General features: G+C 46.0%; 1 protein-coding gene across 2 annotated transcripts in view; it reads right to left on the reverse strand.

The window, feature by feature from the left end:
- The window catches only part of HTR4 (5-hydroxytryptamine receptor 4), a 110,460-nt gene that overhangs the window by 74,799 nt on the left and 16,540 nt on the right, over positions 1-19,121 (reverse strand). Inside the window, exons 1-2 of one of the 2 annotated variants that reach the window (XM_050905344.1) lie at positions 6,030-6,055; positions 120-245 (exon numbers count right to left, since the gene is read on the reverse strand). In XM_050905344.1, coding sequence (XP_050761301.1) covers positions 120-245; positions 6,030-6,055 — 152 coding nt within the window. Of the gene's footprint in view, positions 1-119; positions 246-6,029; positions 6,056-19,121 lie in introns of those variants that run through there. The other variant, XM_050905343.1, reaches the window with a different exon arrangement.

Below are 19,121 nucleotides of genomic sequence, written 5' to 3' on the forward strand. Positions count from 1 at the left end.
AGACACCCTTCATCGCAGCAGTTTACGCCCTCAGCTGTGGGCATGGGGCTTTTTAGGTGGGGATCTTCCCCCGTGCCTCCACACAGAAGGGCAGGCAGCGGCTGGCTGGGTGGGCTCACCTGAGCTGCCTGTCCCGGCACACGGCCACCATCACCAGCAGGTTCCCCAGGATGGCCATCAGTATAACGGCGGAGATGAAAGTGAGCAGCACGATCTTCTCTGCTACGCCGAAGCCCTCACTCGAACTGCGGAGCACACAGAAAAAAAAGAGAAAAGAAAGGAAAAGAAAAGAAAAGCTGCAGCGGCACTGGGAGGGGATCGCCCGGGCAGCGCTGAGGTGCCAGGCACGGGCACTCGTTTTGGCGAGTGTGAGAGCAGCATCCCCACGCCTGTCGCAGCAGCCTTCCCACCAAGACCATTAACAAAGAGCATTTCACATTGATGGGGAAAGCCGTGAGGCTCGTGTTCATCAGCAGAAAGGCAACAGGCGGAGGATACCCGCAACGTCTGTGGCCGCCCAGCTCTCCCAGGGGTGGATAAGCTGACATGTACGGTGGAGGAGCCCACTTCCGAGGGCTGGAGTGAACTGTGCCTGATTTCTGAAAGTCCCTTCCAATTCAGAGCCTCTGGACAAAAAGGTTTTCATTCTCTTTTCACCCCAATATATAATGTTATTTTCTATGCAGAATTATTTTAGTTTCCTTTCGTTTTTCCATTTTTTCTCAAGGTTTTCCTCAAGATGAGCATTTTACATCTTGAATTTTGAAATCTTCTACATAATCTTTTCCCTTGTTCTCTCTTCCCTTCACTCTGTGCCACAGAACAAGAGGCAGTCTCACTTTTTTTTTTTTCTTTTTCACTTGGTAACTTTTCCAGAATTAGGGAAAAGAAAATAAACATTTTTTAAAAGGAAGTGCCAATTTCCTCCTAGCCTGACATTAATAATTTCTTTCAGTTAATGAAGAGAAAGAAAAGAAAAAGGAAAGATAACATGAAAACACATTGGACATATTTTAAGTCTGCATTTCTACAAATATCTTGTTAAATGTTTCAAAAAAAGTTGTTGGGTTTTTTTCGGAGCCTGCAAAGCAGGAAGGTAATACATAGCATGCAATAAATAGTGTTCAATTCTTCATAAAATTGGTTTTATTACAAAATTTTGAGCCACTTTTCCTTTAAAGCTATTTCTAATTATGTATCCAGAACAAAATGCATCCTAAACCTTCGCCTGCTTGTGTAACTTTCCCTGTTACATTACACGGGTGAGAACGGGTGTTTGTTCATGTTATTAAGTGTGGCTAGAAATAAACTGGCATGAAGAGCAGCACTTGACACTAGTTCAGCAGGGAAATTTCTTCACAGCGTACAGAGTTGGTATTTGGCACCCAGGATTATATGTTGTGAGATTGTTCAGATAATTGAAAAATTGAACTGTTATTCTGTTTTACTTTGACTTCCTCTGGGGTCACTTTTTATTTACTAAATTACATTCCAGACTTTTACACTTCATCTCACTGAATTCTCCTGATTTTGGCAAAGCTAAAAAAGCCTAGAGACTGCTGAGGTCCTGCCTCCGCTACCTGGGGCATTTTAATAAGCTTCTAGCGACTGAGCCTGCATTGCAGGACATCCACTTAACCACAATCTCCATTTTTGTCCCTAAAAGCGATGTCCCTTTGAGTATGACTTTTTTGCCCACTGCCAGTTGCACCAGTGGGTCAGACGGCAGCCTGCTGAAGTTGGACTCTTCATATTGAGTACGAACAATATCTTAGGAATTCCTTAATTTTCAATGTTTTACAAGGAAATACATCACTGGGTATAGGGTCATCCAGATGGGTGAGGATGTTTATGAGCAAATAAAGAAAAGGAAAGGAGATGCCCTGGCCTCACACTAGTTTCATAGAAAAACGTAGCACTAGGCAGATATATGCAGGCTCAAAAACAAGTGCAATTATATGGCTATAATAAGAAAGAGGTCCAAGGCAACTGCACATCCTAGCTTCATAAATGTATATCCATATGCCAAGTAGTGCCTTCTGACCTGTGAGAGCACAGGTAGCTTTTAATTCCAGATAATCTCCTGTGTTAAAACTAAGAGATTAATAAATGTCACGTAGAGTGGACAGTTGGGTGTATCCCACCTCTCTACAAGGTTTTCAGGCAAAAAGTCCCTGAGCACTGCCAGGCACGTGTCCTTCTGCAGGTGGGTTGTTGGGGTACCAGTGTACCAGGCGAGGGGGTACGAGTGGCTCAGGGCGAAGGGGTCCCCAGTAAGGAAGCACATTTTGTCCTGTGTTGGAACAAATGATCCCAGCCCAGAGGCAAAGGCAAAGGCATGACTGCTGCTTTTGCCCTGCCGGTTTTCAGTGCTGATGTCAGTAAATCCACTCCTGCTTAATGTAGGAAGGTCTCTGGGGTTATGTTGAAGGGGTCAGACATAGCCATGGGTTTGCATCCAGCAAGACACTTACTTCTGTGCAATCCAATTATAGATGCTAAGATAGGAGAAAGCCAAAGTCAAGATGTGTTTTTATTTAGCATCTGAAAGAGTCTGCACTTTAATTAAAGACAGAGTTGTCTACTGAACTTAGCACAACTTCAATGAGGGCAATTAAGGCTCCAAGAAGCTGGTAGCTCTAGATGAATCCTTCAGTGCAGTCAGAAATGTTGACAGGGCTCTGTCTGAACTAAATGTGGCTTTCCCAGTTTTTATTGGAGAGCATTGCTTCCTGACACCTTGGGTCATTAGCTCTTGAACAACTCTTGCAACAAGTGGATTTTGTGTCTGCAGTTCTTACAATTACACTGCAATTACTGCCTCCAGTCATACTTCCTCCCATCTGACAGAAGAAAATCCCTATCGATCAAAAGGATCTGCCTCATCTATCATTCTGTCTGACAGTGGCCTATAGAGGACAAAATGCATATATGCATATAGCAGTGCCTCCTTTGCATGCTCTCATGCCGCAAAGGTCTGCGTCACAGTGGGCTTGTGTTTAACAGCTCTTGGTGGATTCCTTTGACCTCCTCTCTCTGGTCTGTTTTTCGAACTCCCAGTACATGGTGAACACTATCTCTGGGCAGCTTTCCTCCTTGGTCTCGCAGTAACATGCTAAATGCAAAATCAAGCAAATGGCTTCAGTTTCTGTACTTCTTAATCACCAGTGACCACCCCAAATTGCATACCTCAAAACTAAAGGTAATTGGCATCTAATTCCTTATCCTAACACTAAAATCCCAAGCCACCCTACAGAACCAGTCACTGGCCACACGGCTCCTCCTAGAATAGGATGTCACTCCTTCCCCCCACTAGAAATCACTCTCCCTCTCTCCTATCCATCTCCACATACATCCGATCTGAAAGACCTCATTTTCCCCAGAAGCAAAGTCCTGCATTGGAGATTTTGGGAGGCAGGAAGCTGGGAGCTGCTGACACATGAACCTGCACTGCAGCAAAGTCCTTTGGAAAAGGATGAGCAGTCAGGAGCGGGTCCTTCCCCGTGAGCACCATGCACAGAAGGATGCACAAGGCGATTCTCCTCTGCTGGAGCCGCACAGCCCGCTCTGGGCCCACCGCTTGCCCTCCTCCTGCAGATGGCTGCTGCACAGCTGGGGAAGGTCAGACGCTTGCCAAGCACCAGTATTTTGAGCACAACCAAATGCCAGAGCGTCATTAATAATGTTCATCAGCAGAAGAAGATACCATGAAAATTAAAGCGAAACGGAAAAGAAACAACTTCAAAGGCAGGTCTCAGCCACAGGCCTTCTAGCCAGGTACTGGGTGGGATGAAAAGCCTCAGGAACAATGGGGATGCCGGGATCAAAGGCACCTTCACTGCCGAGCTGTAATTGTACCTGTCTAAATAAGCCTTCACAATAGGCTAACATTGCTCCGTGGCTGCATCTGTGAAACAAAATGTCAAACCACACTGAATAGCACCATACAAAAGATGTTCCTTTTCCTCCCGAGTGAGAATGGCAGCACATACATCCTGGCACAGTGGTAAAGAGGATGATGATGGTTTAGTTTATACAGAGCCAGGCTGAGTTAGATTTATATTTTGGCTTATCTAGCTTTGCCTGTCCTTCTGCTGTTCCTAAACAATTCTCATCACTGCGTTATTTGAGCACCTTGCATCTGCACTCTGCAGCGTGTACAGAGAAGAGACACCTCCTCCATCCCCGAGCCCTGCTGGGGGGGTGAGCTGGCCATCAGCTGTGGACAGGGCTTCTCACTCCACGATGCAGTGCCTTGGGAGCAGGGCTGGCGACCGAGCCTGCTGGCTCTTTTTTCGGGGAAGCCCCGAGGTTTTGAGGCTGCCTGCTGAGAGAACCCTGTCCCTTCCCCGCGGTAGGGACACTGGCTCTCAGGATGGCGACTGTGCTGCCCAGGGAAAGGCACTTCATGTCAGGATGCCCTGAGGCCTCATCCCACGTCAGGAGGTAGAGAGGAGGAGTGAAGCATTTTGATTTGACCTGTTCCTTGAATGAGCTGCTCTGATCCTAAAGGCAATGGGTTTCCACTTGGACATAAACATTTCACAGTAATCAATACAACATGTAGTAAATGCATGGGTGAACTGAACTGCCCACTCATCTCCTGCTGGAAAGCAGCTGTGCCTATACAGGAAACCCCAACAAATGTCAAGGCTGCCACCTGCTATGGCCACCGAAAGGGCGGCCCTGTCCCCAGGCACCATGGCAGGCTCTTCACATCGCGCCCGCTCCTCAGGAGCACCACATCCCTTCTGTCAAGGCATGACCCTCCGCTGCTGCCTCCCCGGCAGTGAGAGCATCCACGCGGCGCGCAGCTGGGCGAGGCAGCGCAGCAGGGGCAAGCCGGGTGCCCAGATCTGCTGCTGACTCCTCGCTGCCCGCTGCTCCCCTCGCGATGGGCACAGGCGGTTCTGCGGGCCTGGGGGGAGGAGGGAGCTTGAAGGATGCCAGGGCTCTGGAGGTGGAGAGAAATGATGATTTTCACCATGCAGCTAGGACAGAAATAGCTGCAGACACCTCTGTGCTCTTCCTTAGCAGCAGGATTTTCTGCATTGAAGAGAAAACTCCTACAGCTGCAAGGAAGTTATAACTCTGAAGTTATAATTCAATTGTTATAACTGGCCAAGTTTGGTGCTTTGGGGCGGAAGATTGACACTGAATTTCAGCTGGGTTTTGCTAAGCAATGACACCCAGAGTGCAGGGATGTGGTTTTGGGTGGAAGGGAGATTTGTCCTTGCAAGGCAGGTATTGGCCGTCTCCTTTTGTAAGAATCCCAGATGTTTTCCTCTGATTTGGGCTCGTGAAGAAGGACAGGGGCCATAATAACAGGTGAAGAATTAGATCTGCTCTGTGCTCCCAGACATCTTCCTCAGTGAACAAGCTTATTGCCCAGTACAGAGACCTCCATCCCTTCCAGCCTCATCAGCTGCAGAGAGCTGTGCAAGTGAACAGACACTGAAGAGAATTACCCACCTCAGGTCATCTTTGGTGCACAGAGATTTTGAGTTTTACTCAACAAAACAATCTCTAGAAATGCCAAAGGAGGCCAGCATTGAGCCACATTTCACCAGATTGAAGACTGAGGGGTGCTTCAGCTTCAGCCAGGAAGCAGGGCAATGTTTTAAGCCCACATTTCCCACCCAGTGTACACAGGCAGCCCTGCCCTGAAAGTGGTGGCATCCTGGTCTGCATCATTTGACTTGGCTAGCCACAGCCCAGGGCTCTGAACAGAGACCAGCAGGTCAGAAACACACACTGGCACACTTGTCTATAGAGCATTTGCTGTGATAATAGTTTTGGAAGCGTTTGGGAGATGTCTCCAAAGAGTATTTCTCTCGTGCCATGTTGCATTGCTCCCCTGGGGAACATTAAACAGACATATGCATCACTGGGGGTGCAGGAAGGATGTTCATCTGGGCTATGTTTCTGTACATCTGCCTTTTGAATAATCTATAATCAAGTAGAAATAGTTGTTAATTATTCAGTCTCAGTAATTCAAAGCTGTTAATAATGGAAGAAGTGGATATTGCTGTAAATTAAAATCAATGGTTTGCATAACATCTTTGATCAAATCTGAGTGCTCTGGCTTCCAAGCATGCTTCCCTGTTTAATAAAGCAGAGATTGATGGGTTTGCTATTATGAGGAAATGAGATTCAGACAAAATGATTGTTGGTTAGTAGGAATATAGAAATCACTTAAGAAAAAAGGTGAAATACTGATGTGGAATGAATGCTTAAAAATCCATATATGGACACACTTAAAAGGCTCTTCTGTACAGTCATTAATGTGAAGAAAAAAAAGTGTAATTATTTTTTCAAGCTCAATTTCTACTTTCCTGTAAACACCCCAACTTGCCTAAATGACCTCAAGTGCTTTTGCGTATTTTATGCAGCAATTAAACTGCATAGATCAGTCGTGTTGGTAAGACCATGCACATTGCTCCTCTGGTTTTCATTACACGTCACACCCTGACCTCCCTGACACTGCAGTGGGAAAAAATCACTAACAAACAGCTCAGTGCTGAGAGCACCTTGGGTTCTGCACAGACACTCCTGTGGGAGTCAGAGAGATGGAAAAGAGAGTGAGGATTGAATAAATAAGACTTTGCTTTTGGGGGCAGAGGAGCGCAGCTGATAAAAAGGAGGCTGGATGGCCCATTTCCAAACTGGAGAGGAATAACTCTGCCCGCAGAGGTAACCTGGAGCATCTCCTGGAGGTAGCCAGGGACTGTAGTGAGCACTTTATAACAAGGGATGTGTGTAATTCTCACTGAAGAAGATTAAAAGCTCAGAGCAGTGGTAGCCTAGAAAAGAACTTTCTTCTTGATTTAACAGTGGCCTCAGTGTATGGGGAATACACGGAAGAGTTGGTCTACTTTGTTTTCAACCAAGCCATGGCTTCTCCCTCTGTAACTCCAGCTGACATGATATTTCATGTAGGTCTTTAACTGAAAATAAGCTGTCATTTGCCTCTCTTCCTTTCTACTCCCCTGATTATTCTTAGGCATAAAATCGGAGGCTGTATTAAACACTTAAAAAGCAAGTTATGTTATTTCATGAGTAAACCTAACAACGCGTGTCTCAGTATAGAAACATGACAATAGGGAAGATATTATTTAATCTCTGGCTTTCCAGCTGTTACCATATTCTTTTCTACTGCTACCTAAAAATATTAATCAGAAGTCAGCATTAATCCAGAAGCATATAATTTCTTTCAATGTCTTCAAACGCTACACTGCCTGTGCCGCTTCGCTTCAGACCGTGCAGATGGCAGGACAACTTCTAACAGATTCAAATCAATTATGTACTTCACTTCTGTTTTAGAAACAGATTGAAATTAATTAAAGTATTGACAAGCCAGAAATAAACACCATTCCACGTATCAAAATAACTCAGTCATATGATTAGTTTGAGTGCTTTTTTTTTTAACCAAATAAATTGCGGTGGTGGGGCGGGTGGGAAGGGATGAGGTTTTCTCCTTTCATGCTGGTTTGAACCTCAGAAACGTTCTGCAAACTGACTTGCTTCCACTGATGGTGTGTGGCTGAAAACGCACCACGCTACTGCAAACAGCAGCAGCCCAAGTAGGATCATGAACCATGAAACAAGGACTTCAGGCCACCTCCTCCTGGACAAAACTACTGATAACATCACTGATCCTGCACCTCCGCTCCACATATCTCCTGAAGGCTGAATGCTATAGTGCTTCAGAGAATTAAGTGTTTTAAGCAGCTGATAATACTGATTAAAATCAATTGTCAAGATGAAGCAAAGAAGACAGGCTATCTAAATGTTTTAAAAATTGCCATGTGTGGGCTGTGCAGTCAATCAGTACGTGCTAGGAGCGCTCTCCCATTTGGGAGTGGGTGCGTGCTGGAGCTGTCAGACGCTGTGGGACCTCAAGAGACAGCGGGGCCAGAGCAATGGCTCCAGCTCTGCACGCACCTCAGGCTTTGAGACTGCCCAGATTCAGGCGGACAGGCAAGGCACGAGGGGCTCCAAGTAACAAACCCAGAAAAAAATGAGCTTTCTGCTAGTCCATTCAATTTCCTTAGCTTACACCAGCAGAAGTTCTTGCCTTTTCTGGATGGAAATTGGATCTGGGGCTGAAAACTGATCCTGAACAATGCGATGCTTTATCATGATCTTCATATAGATGAAAATCTGAGACCTTGAGACAGAGACAGCAGTTTGCACAGTTATATGGGAAATGTGCGACAGAGGTAGGAACCAAACCCAGACCCAGTGAGTCTCCAGGCACTGCCTAAGCCTTAGGGCCTCTCCCCTTGCAGGGAAGTTAGGCGGGAGTCCAGCAGCCACGTCCATCTCTACTTTTCATACAATGAAGGATGAAACCCTGGCTCTGCTCTTTCCCAGGCAGCAGATCAAGCGTTACATAATTTACACCCACATGTGAACGGATATTGCTGCAAGGCTGATGCATGTAAGTACAATCCTTAAAACCATTAGACTGCCACCTAAAATATAAGCTAAAATTAACTTATGAAATTAGCATTAGATTAAGATCATGGTATTTTTATGGAGGAAGAGCAGCTGCTGCAATTACTTTGTTTGGGATCCACTAACAACTACCACAGGAGAGGTCTTGTGCAGAGCCCTGTGCAATCACAAATCTCAATCATCTTACACATCTACCTGGAGTTGCAGGACCTTGGCATTATGTTTTGTTCCTTATATATATATACTTCCAAGTCTTTAAATTTTACTCCCAATGCCCCCTTCACATGCTGAATATTCCCCTTTTATTTTCACATAAACATAACAATACTTTTCAGATATGCAGGGTCTACTTATTTTAATGAGGTTACCAAATACTCTATTAACTATGAAAAAATCAAATCGCTGGCTTAGGCACACGTAGGAATTTAGGCACACTACGAAGTGCAGCAGAGATGTTGTAACAATCATTTCTCCTTTGTAAATGCTGAATAAAACCAAAGATGCCTTTAATCAGAAATGTCTTGATCAGTTCCTAAACAGAATTGCTCCTCAGAAGTAAGCCTACTGTATCTACCAAACTACATGTCAGTCTAATGAAGAACAGAAGATGATGAAAGAAGCACAAAAATAAACCTGACTTTTGGTGTATATTCCATATTAATAACGTGATTATCCTCTATTTTCCAGGTAAGTGGCTCTTGCCTATCTCATGTCATACAGAAGTCTTAAACAAAGCAGGCTGTATGTTCAAATGACAAATACAACATAGCTATGCTCAGGAGATCTGATTTAATGAAGCACCTTATTTCCCAGCAGCATTCTCATTAATTGCCATTCATTTCACTTCCATATTCTATAAATGTTAACGACAGAGTCTACTATGTACTTTCGAACAAGAATGTTTGTAATTCAGTTATTGTACAAAAGAATTTTACTTTACAGAGACATAAGCAACATCACCATTACACATACACGTACAACTATCTCAAGCTTTACTTCAGTAGTTTAGAAACAGGGAGTAACTTGATGCAGATCTGTGACACAATCTCCTCTGGCATAGGAGTGAGCTGGAAAAATCAAGGTTTAGACTCATGCTAAATATACTCTGAGTGCCCAGATTTCTCACAGAAATCTGTGCAACGCCTCCTGCAATAACCAGATGCAAAACTGGGGTGCACTGACACTGATCGAGCAGAGCCTGCTACTCTTCAAGGGTGAGCTGCTGCTCCTGGGCTAAAAGCATTTGTTTCCCTGTCTTATTATAACTTTTCCCATAAAAAACAAAAATTAAATCCTGCCCTATGCCCACACATCTGTTTCCCCAAAGATAACTCTTTATCAAAACACCATAATGGCAGTTCTTAGTCTTTATTGGCATTCTTGTACTGAGTTCTCATTTTCAAACCAGGGAAAACCTTTGTTCCCATCTTTGTGGAAAGCCTGGAAGTTGCAAGACTTTCAAATCAAAAAGTGTGAAGGTCCTGCTCTGCTTTTGCAAGCAATATTTGCAGTCGGGGAAATATTGTTAAATGAGAGGCATTTGGTCAAGACCAGTGGAAGAGTCTTGGCATCAGGCTGTATATTAAAATATCCAGGCTGTGTACTTTTCCCACTGTTTGTTTACACTTTGGACAATAAAAGACAAGTACAGCTATTGGCTGTCTAACTTCTAATATTTCCTGGATAGTTTCCCAGTTTCAGGAATCTAGAGGAATGAAAGAGTTTCTTGTTGTTACCCCTGCTAATGGAAGACTTGGCACAGACAAGATAATACCTTGATTTCTGGAACACATTTTATTTGAGACACCCCCAGACACCCTGTGTGGCTCTGAGCCACGCGAAACCAGTTCCCAGCTCATTCACTACCAGACAAGAGCAGGAGGTACTTCACTTCTTTTTTGAAGACAACATAGGACTGTATGTCCCAATGAGTTTTTTTAAGGCACAGCATGGTGGAGTTCATGTGTTCAGCTCCCAAGGAGTGTGCCCCTTGAAGTATTTGACTGACTGATTGTCTTGTGTCCCCAGGGAATGGTGTGTCTCCTTAGTCCCTTCTCCAGTGCCACAATTTCTGAACTGCCCAACCAGTTCGCTGTGCCCTGAGACAAAACACATCAGTCAAGCAGCATAAAAGTAATCTTTGAGATGTCATGCACTTCCAACTCTGCTACCTCAATTTGAGCTTTACCATAAAGACCAGAGTTTGGTAAAGCTAATTCCAGATGTGGCAGCCAGAAACCTTCCACCCCCAGAGTACGTGTTCATCAGCTCATTTTGCATGAACCTTGCTCTTGTATTTAGGCTCCAGATAGGTGTCCTTTCTAAGCAAGGACATGGAAAGTCCTTGATTCAAGAACAGAGCACTTACTTAAATTTCTTGTTTTATTTAAACCTCCTTGTACATCCCCAGCTAAGTGCATGTTCTGAATACTCTCCACAAAAGCCTCATCACATTTCTCACTTCAAATAAACAAGAGAGGATGTCAACCTGAGCAAGCAGCAGAACAGAGGAAAAGCAAACAGTTGGGAGTGCTTTGTAGATGGTAAGTGCAGACACTCAGCTCAGATGCAACCCAGACCCCACCCAGGAGTCACTACCAGCACATTTCTCTGAGGCCAGCCTAAGAAGCTCTGGAAGCATTTGTTCGGTTGTGATTTCCTTTGGCTAACAAGTGCAAGAGCTTCCAGGAGGAATGTCTCACCATGCTTGTCTGCAGAAGCCTTTGACAAAGATTCCTAGGAACAGCTGTTCCTGGAGAAGAGAGCAATGCAAAGGGAGAGACCTTCTTCCCCACAAAGGAGTGAAATGACCTAGAGGTTTCTTGGTGGCATCAGGTATGGACTCTCTACTCACAGGTTCTATGAACTTCAAGTTTAATCCACGTCTGGGAGCTGGCTGCTGCCTCTCCCAGCTATCTCAGCGCAGGCTGATTTTAAAAATCTCTTTCAAGTTTGATAACTGACCACTTGCAAATCAATTACACTGTAATATGCTGTGTACCACAGGTCTATAGTTTTCCCTGCCATTGACTGAGGAAACTGGTCCAAGAACTGTGAGGGGAAAAAAGAAGAAAAAGAAAAGCTCAAGGGGAAAACAGAGAGAGAAAGCCAGCGGCACCGCAATGATACTGTTTATGGTGTTCTGCTTCAAGGGTCAGCACCATCAGATAAGTTCTTTAGACCAGAAAATAAGCCATGAAGCTGCATATCAAAATGGATGACAAACTAAGAGCGCTATTGGAAATAAAACCTACTGCCCAGACATACTCAGAAACAAGCAAAGGCCTGGAGAGCTGAAATTTGATAAAACAGAGCAGAAACACAGGATCAGTTTGAGGGTTTAAAAGCCTATGGAGCAAGAAAGGCTGGGCATGTCAGCTGTATCATGTGGCCCTGTCTGTAAAGTTTTGAGACAAGCGAAGAAGAAAGAGGTAAGGTGCCTGCACCCAGCATCTTAGATACACCTAGAAAATGACACTGCAAACACAATGCTCTTTTCAAGTGTCAGAGAAGGGACCGACCAAGCATAGAGGCACAAGGCTCAAAAAAAAGACAACAGACTACCACAACCATTTGTTTTTCTGGGTAATTTGTTCCTCGTCAGAGTGGGGAAACTGGCTCCCAACCCAGGGTCAGCAGATCCCTGGCAGTGCTGAGCAGCCAGGCTGCTCATCTGGGGGTAACCAGGGAAGCATGTTCCCATTGGGCTTAAATTCTCTGCTTAGGGGTCTGCAAGGCTGTTGGAAATGCAATAGCACCTGCCATTCACAAAGCACTGAAAGCCTTAATTAGCGACATTTCTGGAAAGCTGGTACGGTGCATTTTAACTGAGGATGAGTACAGAAAGTTAGTTTGTTTTGTGATTAATTTTCTGGCCATTTAAACTTTGTTACTAACTTCAACAGGTATTTCAGGTGAGGACATTGTTAGCTGAATCAATTTACAGCTTTGAGCTCCAGTGAAAACTTCTAGTTTACAGTGTGTCACCAAGAGTAACTCTAAACAGATCCTCATGTTGCTGCAAGGAGACAGCATCAACAAGGGCTTTGAGCGTGGCTTTCAGGGAAAAGTATAAGCAATACAAAAACACTAAGTGCCTACATTGGACTGGACCCAGATCTGCTGGGCTCAGGAAAGCATACTGAACAGTAGCTGAATTGCAAGAAATAAAACCCCCATGTTTCATTGTAGCTGCCAGCTCTGCCTGAGAATCACATCCCCATTATGGCCCATAAAAATGGAAATTGCAAATAATGGCAGTAATGGGACCAAATCTATTCCGGCTGCTTGGGAATGGAGAAAAAAAATAGGCATTCTTCTGCTCTAGCATGGCCCAAAATACTACAAAAGCGGTTTAATTCCCAAAGAAGTAAGGCAGTCTATTAATTTTCCAGGGATGTCTGTCAGCAAAGAGGAGGTTCGTGTCTTGATGCACAAGCCCCAAAGAAGCTTCTCTGGCAGAGGCTGCAAAGGGAATGGCCCGTGCCTCCCACTGTCTCCTTTCCACAGAGTAACTCAAAATCTGCCTGGACTCCTGTGACATCCTCTACTTGCCCTCGTCCTCCAAATACCCGAGCCCCCAGTTGAGTCTGCTCAGAAACATGTCACAGCTCTTGGGCAGTGTCCTGGGTTCGGCTGGGATAGGGTTAATTTTCACAAGAAGCTAGGAGCCGGCAGGCCGGGAAGGCTGACCCGAACTAGCCAAGGGGATATTCGAAGCCATACTGCTGTCATGCTCAGGCTACAACTGGGGGAGTGGGCCGAGGGGAGGGGAATTGCGGCTCGGGAACAGGCTGAGCACAGTGTTCCGGGTGGTGAGCAACTGAATTGTGCAACACTCGCTTCATATACTCTTTTATGAGTATTATTGTTATTATTATTTCTTCTCTCTTGTGTTGTCCTATTAAACTGTTCTTATCTCAACCCACGAGGTTCTACCTTTTTCTTTCGATTCTCCTCCCCATCCTACCGGGGCAGGGGGAGCGAGCAAGCAAGCGGCCGCACGGTGCTTTGCTGCGGGCTGGGCCTAAACCACGACAGGCAGCTTCCTCACCACTCGGCTCTCAGTCCTGAGAACTTCTTGACTAAATTAACATGAACCAGGTCCTTTCTGCCCATCTTCTTTTGTTGGATTTATTTATTCTCCTATTACACTCCCTGTTGAGTAGGCAACAGCCTGTTCTCAGATAAGTCCGCAGAGCTCTCAGGAAGTTGATGAGACGAGCAAGCCCTGGACAGGTCTCCAGACTAGTCTACTGACAGGGAGCAATCAGCTGGCCCATCACCACAGCCCTATGGTCTCACTGTGGAAAGGAAGCTTTGAAAACAAGTAGACTTTGTATTTTCAGGTCCTGGCCTTTAAGGCAAAGTGGAACAGAACTTAAACGCCAATAGACAGAATTCTGGAGATACAAAGATGGAATTAAAAATCATCTGAGCTCTAGGAGCCAACTGGGAGCTCAAGTGATTTTCCAGATTAGGCTAAGGAACTGGGGACTAAGTGAAGTAAATTGTTTACACGCATTTGACATCTGAAACTGGCTTCTTTTAAAAGAACTCAGAGTCATCAGGACATGCTCTTGCCCAGCACTATAACCACCGAGGCCTGCTTTTACCTCTGCCTGGTGCCCTGCTGGAGCAGTGACCCAGTATTCCCACAGGGAGGGCGCTTGGGCTGGGGAAGTCCCATAGCAAATGAACAAGCAGATACTGGGTGCATCAAAGCTTTGGGGGCATTGGAAAAGCAAGGAAAATGTCTGCCTACTGTTAGGTAGAAATACTCTGTGCCTATACACAGAGCCCCAGTTAGAGATGAGCTATGAGATAAGTGCCCAACCGAGGGAGGGGTGACAGAAGACAGATATGACCCCAAAGCAGCCATGACACATCTCCTCTGCTCTCATGTAGGCATGAGCTAATGTACCCCAGGGAGGGAAAAGCCCTGCTCGATTCACTCTCCCTCCTTCACTCTGACCCATCAACAGATGGATAGCCAGATATTTAACAGCATCCTGCTCACTCTATCCCACCCCTCACTGGCAACAAGCAGAGCTCTTTTCTTTCTCCTTCACTCCTCTCCGAGCTTACAGCAATGCCAATTTGCAGTCGAAAGGTCAGCTGCTGGTCCATTTATCACAGGTATACCAGCACAGAGCCAGAAACCCAACTTCTGTCCCCAGCAGCCCTCTCCAATGTTGATATTCTGTTTCTAATGCTTTTTTCTGCAAGGATGCTTTTATTTTTTATTTTTTTTTTAAAGTTTCCAGATTTACTGTTCCTCAAATGTGAGAAATAGAAGGGCATCTGGCAAGTGTGAGATCAAATCCTCCCTGCAGTCCAGGCATCACATCCTGGGAAGGACTTGAGTTGCACAAGGCCATACTAAGCTTTCAACGATTCGACAGAGAACAGAAACTGCATCAACTGCAAAAAGTCACCTGCAACAGGCAGACCCTTCACCTCTCCACCTCCTATACATGTGCTTAAAGGTAGAATAGTTTGGCCTCCAGTTATTTGGTTTGTATTGAGGGATACAAGCACAAGAGCTGAAATTGCCTCTTTGCAAGTCCTTTTGCAACTGTGAGCCCAGCAGTTCACAGCACTAATGGCACTTCGTGTCCCCATGGGATGAGGAACCCATTGCTTTGCTACATTTTTCAGCATGCCTCAAGTTGGGGGTTTTATTTTTGCCCTTTTTTTTTAGCTTTTTTTGCCCCCCCCCTTTTTTTTTTTTTTAAATAACGTGCCCTACAATGGATTGGCCCAAACAGCCAAAGACTCCCTGAAAGCTTCGTCTCCACAGAGTTCCTGTCCATCAGATGGCAAAGCTTGTGTTCAGACAACGGCTGCTTTTACTTAATGTTCTGACTTTGGGAGGCAGAGGCTGCTGCTCAGAGGACATGTGATGGCAAGTCCTCGGTTAACAGATGTGGCAAGACAGTAAGTTCAGCCAGCGACTGAGGTTCAGACCTCTGACTGTTTGCCAGACCACGGAGTCACATCATTGGTGATTCACTGCCACAGTACAGTAAGGGCAAAATAGAGGAAAGACTGAACTAGGTAAGAAGAGGAGCACATTTCTTATCTGCATCGTAGATGCACTCTGCTCCAGGGTAATAGTCCATCAACAGTCATTTATACTATCCAATAGCAGGTCCTAGACACATGGCCAAGCAAATAGCACAAAATGTTCTGCTGCGGCATCTTTCATATCTGAGATAGTAGAAATGCTCTTTCCCAAGAATTGAATGGCTCGTTCTGCAGCTGCGCACACTATTGCAGCAGGATCTGGAGTAGGTAAACCCTCCCACAGGAGACAGTCCTCCATGAACTTCTCCAACGTGAGTCCTTCCCACGGGCTGCAGTGCTTCATGAACTGCTCCAGCGTGGGTCCCTTCCATGGGGTGCAGTCCTTCAGGAACAGACTGCTCCAGCGTGGGTCCCCCGCGGGGTCACAAGCCCTGCCAGCAAACCTGCTCCAGCCTGGGCTCCTCTCTCCACGGGGCCACAGGTCCTGCCAGGAGCCTGCTCCAGCACGGGCTTCCCACGGGGTCACAGCCTCCTTCGGGCTGCAGGTGGAGATCTGCTCCACCATGGACCTCCGCTCCACCGTGGACCTCCATGGGCTGCCGGGGGACAGCCTGCCTCACCATGGTCTTCACCATGGGCTGCAGGGGAATCTCTGCTCTGGCGCCTGGAGCACCTCCTCCCCCTCCTCCTTCCCTGACCTTGGTGTCTGCGGAGTTGTTCCTCTCACATATTCTCACTCCTCTCTCCGGCTGCAATTGCTGATGTGCAGCAACTTTTCCCCCTTCTGAAATCTGTTATCCCAGAGGCGCTACCACCATCGCTGATGGGCTCGGCCTTGGCCAGCAGCGGGTCCGTCTTGGAGCTGGCTGGCCAGCTTCTCACAGAAGCCACCCCTGTAGCCCTCCACTACCAAAACCTTGCCATGCAAACCCAATACACCTGGAAAGCCCCTGGCGCCGCAGCTGCCAGCCTTGCCCTTCCAGGCAGCCGGCGTGGGCAAAAGCTGGCAACAAGGTCCAGCCCGTTTTCCTGCTCTCTGCTGCTTTCTAGGGTAGCTGCCCATTTTTGCCAAGCCCTAGAGCTGGGTCTTCCCCAGGATATCCTAGGCTTTGGGACTGTTTTAACAGCCTTCCACAGCCTCTTCCAGATCTTCACTAGCTGCCACTCTGCTGAGACACTGAAGCTAAAGAAAGGATGTGCTGAAAGACACCAAAAAGTTAATTTTTATGGCCTAGCTCTTTGTCAAGGGCATCTTCATCTGCGCAGATTCCTCAGGGCACACTAATAAAAGCAGAGTGAAACACCACAGAAGTGCGTGATGGCCTTACCTCCCTGGGGGGGCTCAGCACACGCAGACAAATGGTCAACTTATTTCAGAGAGTATATATGTCTCACTTGCTCCACAGCTGCCGGAAGGGAGCACACTATTAATCTGCAGGAGCTATAGCCAGGCTTAAAAATTCCATTAATTAAGTGTTGGCGGAGGTGTTTGGAAAGACGTTCTGATAAATATAGTGCTATAAAGTGTTTCCCTAGAAACTGAGAAAAAAGTTGAACAATATGAAAAGTACCCAGGCTGATAACAGCTGTCGCTCCTGCTGAGAGGTGCCTGGGCTGTAGGGAGCATTCAGCAGAGAGAACTTCTTTTGCAGGGCTTTTTTGGCTACCAAGGATTTTTGGTTGGTGGCACAAAAATATGAAAGTGAACCTCTACACCATGCCTTGCTTCCTTGGGCCCTCCTGCTTCGCCCCTCTTCTTGCACCCGGTATCAGCAGATGGGGAATGCTCTGCGAAGTCTATGGCTGCAGATTCAGAAATGCCGCATGCATTTTAGTGCTCCCAGCTTGTGGACTCCTTCCTAGGTACCCCTGCTGTGCCCGACCACCCCAGCACCCCCAGGCACACAGAAACTAAACCCTACAAAACCCAGCAACTGGCTGTCTTTCAAATGGCTACTTATAAAAGCGTTCATTTTGTTCAACAGCACAGTTTATATATGGTCATATCTACAGCTGATGTAAATCAATACTGTTAAGTTTTGCCTCATAAGGGATCTGCAGGGTTTTACTTCGCTCTTTTCTGGCACTGTGTGTTCTGCCTGCCATTATCCTCAGGAGAAAGTGCACTCATCCACATCAGCTCAGCAAGCAGAACAGGACATTATATCACTTGTGTAGCAAGGGATGAAAACACTCAGCTCTCATTTACGTGCTCCTCTGATTGCTGCACCGTTCCTGCCTGGGGGACGCAGGCAGAGAAGACAGGGCTCTGTAGAAAATCTTCTCAATCAGTATGTCTGTCTCCACAGAAATGCATGAGAAAATACCTTTCTGGATGGATGCTGCCAGTATTACAGGAGGATTACAGTTGACCTTTCCTTAGAACAGCGACTAGGAAAAGAAGAGTGCTCTAGGCTGATTATGGCCTGTTAAATGACATTTTAGCCTGGTATTTCTCACCTAAACAGAAATGTGATCAAAGAAGTTGAGATAAACAATCATTTAACGACTCAAAATGTAGAAGCTGGAGAGATTTTGAAAAGAGCTTGTGTATATATAAGAATAAACACTTATATTGCAACCTGCTGGAGGAATCTTAAGCTGTTTGCTTTCCACAAATCCCCACTGGCAGGGCACTCAGAGCACACAAGCTCCTTCGTTCTGTTTTCTACACTTTGGGTCATTAAATCAGAAGCTTATTTTGTTCCAACCACTCAGCATAGCCTCCCCCTTGCCCAAACGGCCACCTCTGCTTTCAGCCCAGTTTTCTGCCTGTCCTGCCTCACAGCTCAGTTCTTGGCCCCCTCAGTCCTCACTGCTGGCTGCCAGTGTCCTAAGCAAGGGGAGCACAGGGACCGAGGGCACACACCGAGTCCTCTCCTCGGACATCCCTTAGCTACTTCTGGGGCTTCAGGGATGGAGCTCTTTGGGTCCCTCTCTCTCCCACTACTGACTATTGCTCTTGCTTCCCCCCAGGTTTGGATGGGGAGAGGAGGCCTAAGATATTCTCTGCGTCTTTCTGCAGTCAGCCATCCTGCCAACGTACCAGCTTCAGAAAATGAACCCGTCTTACAGCCAGCCATCAACAGCACCGCTTTTTGCGGTCCATGGAGAAAGGAACCTCTTGGGCCAACACAGCAAGGCTCCGGTTTTGGGACTCGCTCAAACATACAACTTGACCCAAGAGGGCATATCATCGAGGTCTGTTGTCAGAAATAATGTTCACTATGCCTTTGTATGAGGACTTTGGGAACAGCAGCTGGGTTAAAAAATGGAATATTTTCTTTGCTTCCAAACAAACACAACTAATTCAATCAATTTGATTCCTTGTTCCCTCACCTTACTTCTCATTTCTCAAAGTCAAGGCAAGATTAATGGACCCCACACAGCACTGCTGGAGGGCTCTGCGTTCTTCAGAGTACTTCAAGCCACAAAAACACCTTCAGCAACAAACTGAGAAAACTAAAGCTGATAAAGCCAAGTTTGGAAGCAATTAACATCAATCTAAAATTCAGCTGTTTTGGGGGCTCAGCTTAAAAATAAAAAGCAATTACTGTTGTGACAAACTCAAATAATACATTGTTCCTCCATAGTTGATTTAGCAAAGGGAGTCTGCCTTCACCAACAGCTAC

The sequence above is a fragment of the Gymnogyps californianus genome, chromosome 14, assembly GCF_018139145.2.
Source record: "Gymnogyps californianus isolate 813 chromosome 14, ASM1813914v2, whole genome shotgun sequence".
NCBI lineage: Eukaryota > Metazoa > Chordata > Aves > Accipitriformes > Cathartidae > Gymnogyps > Gymnogyps californianus.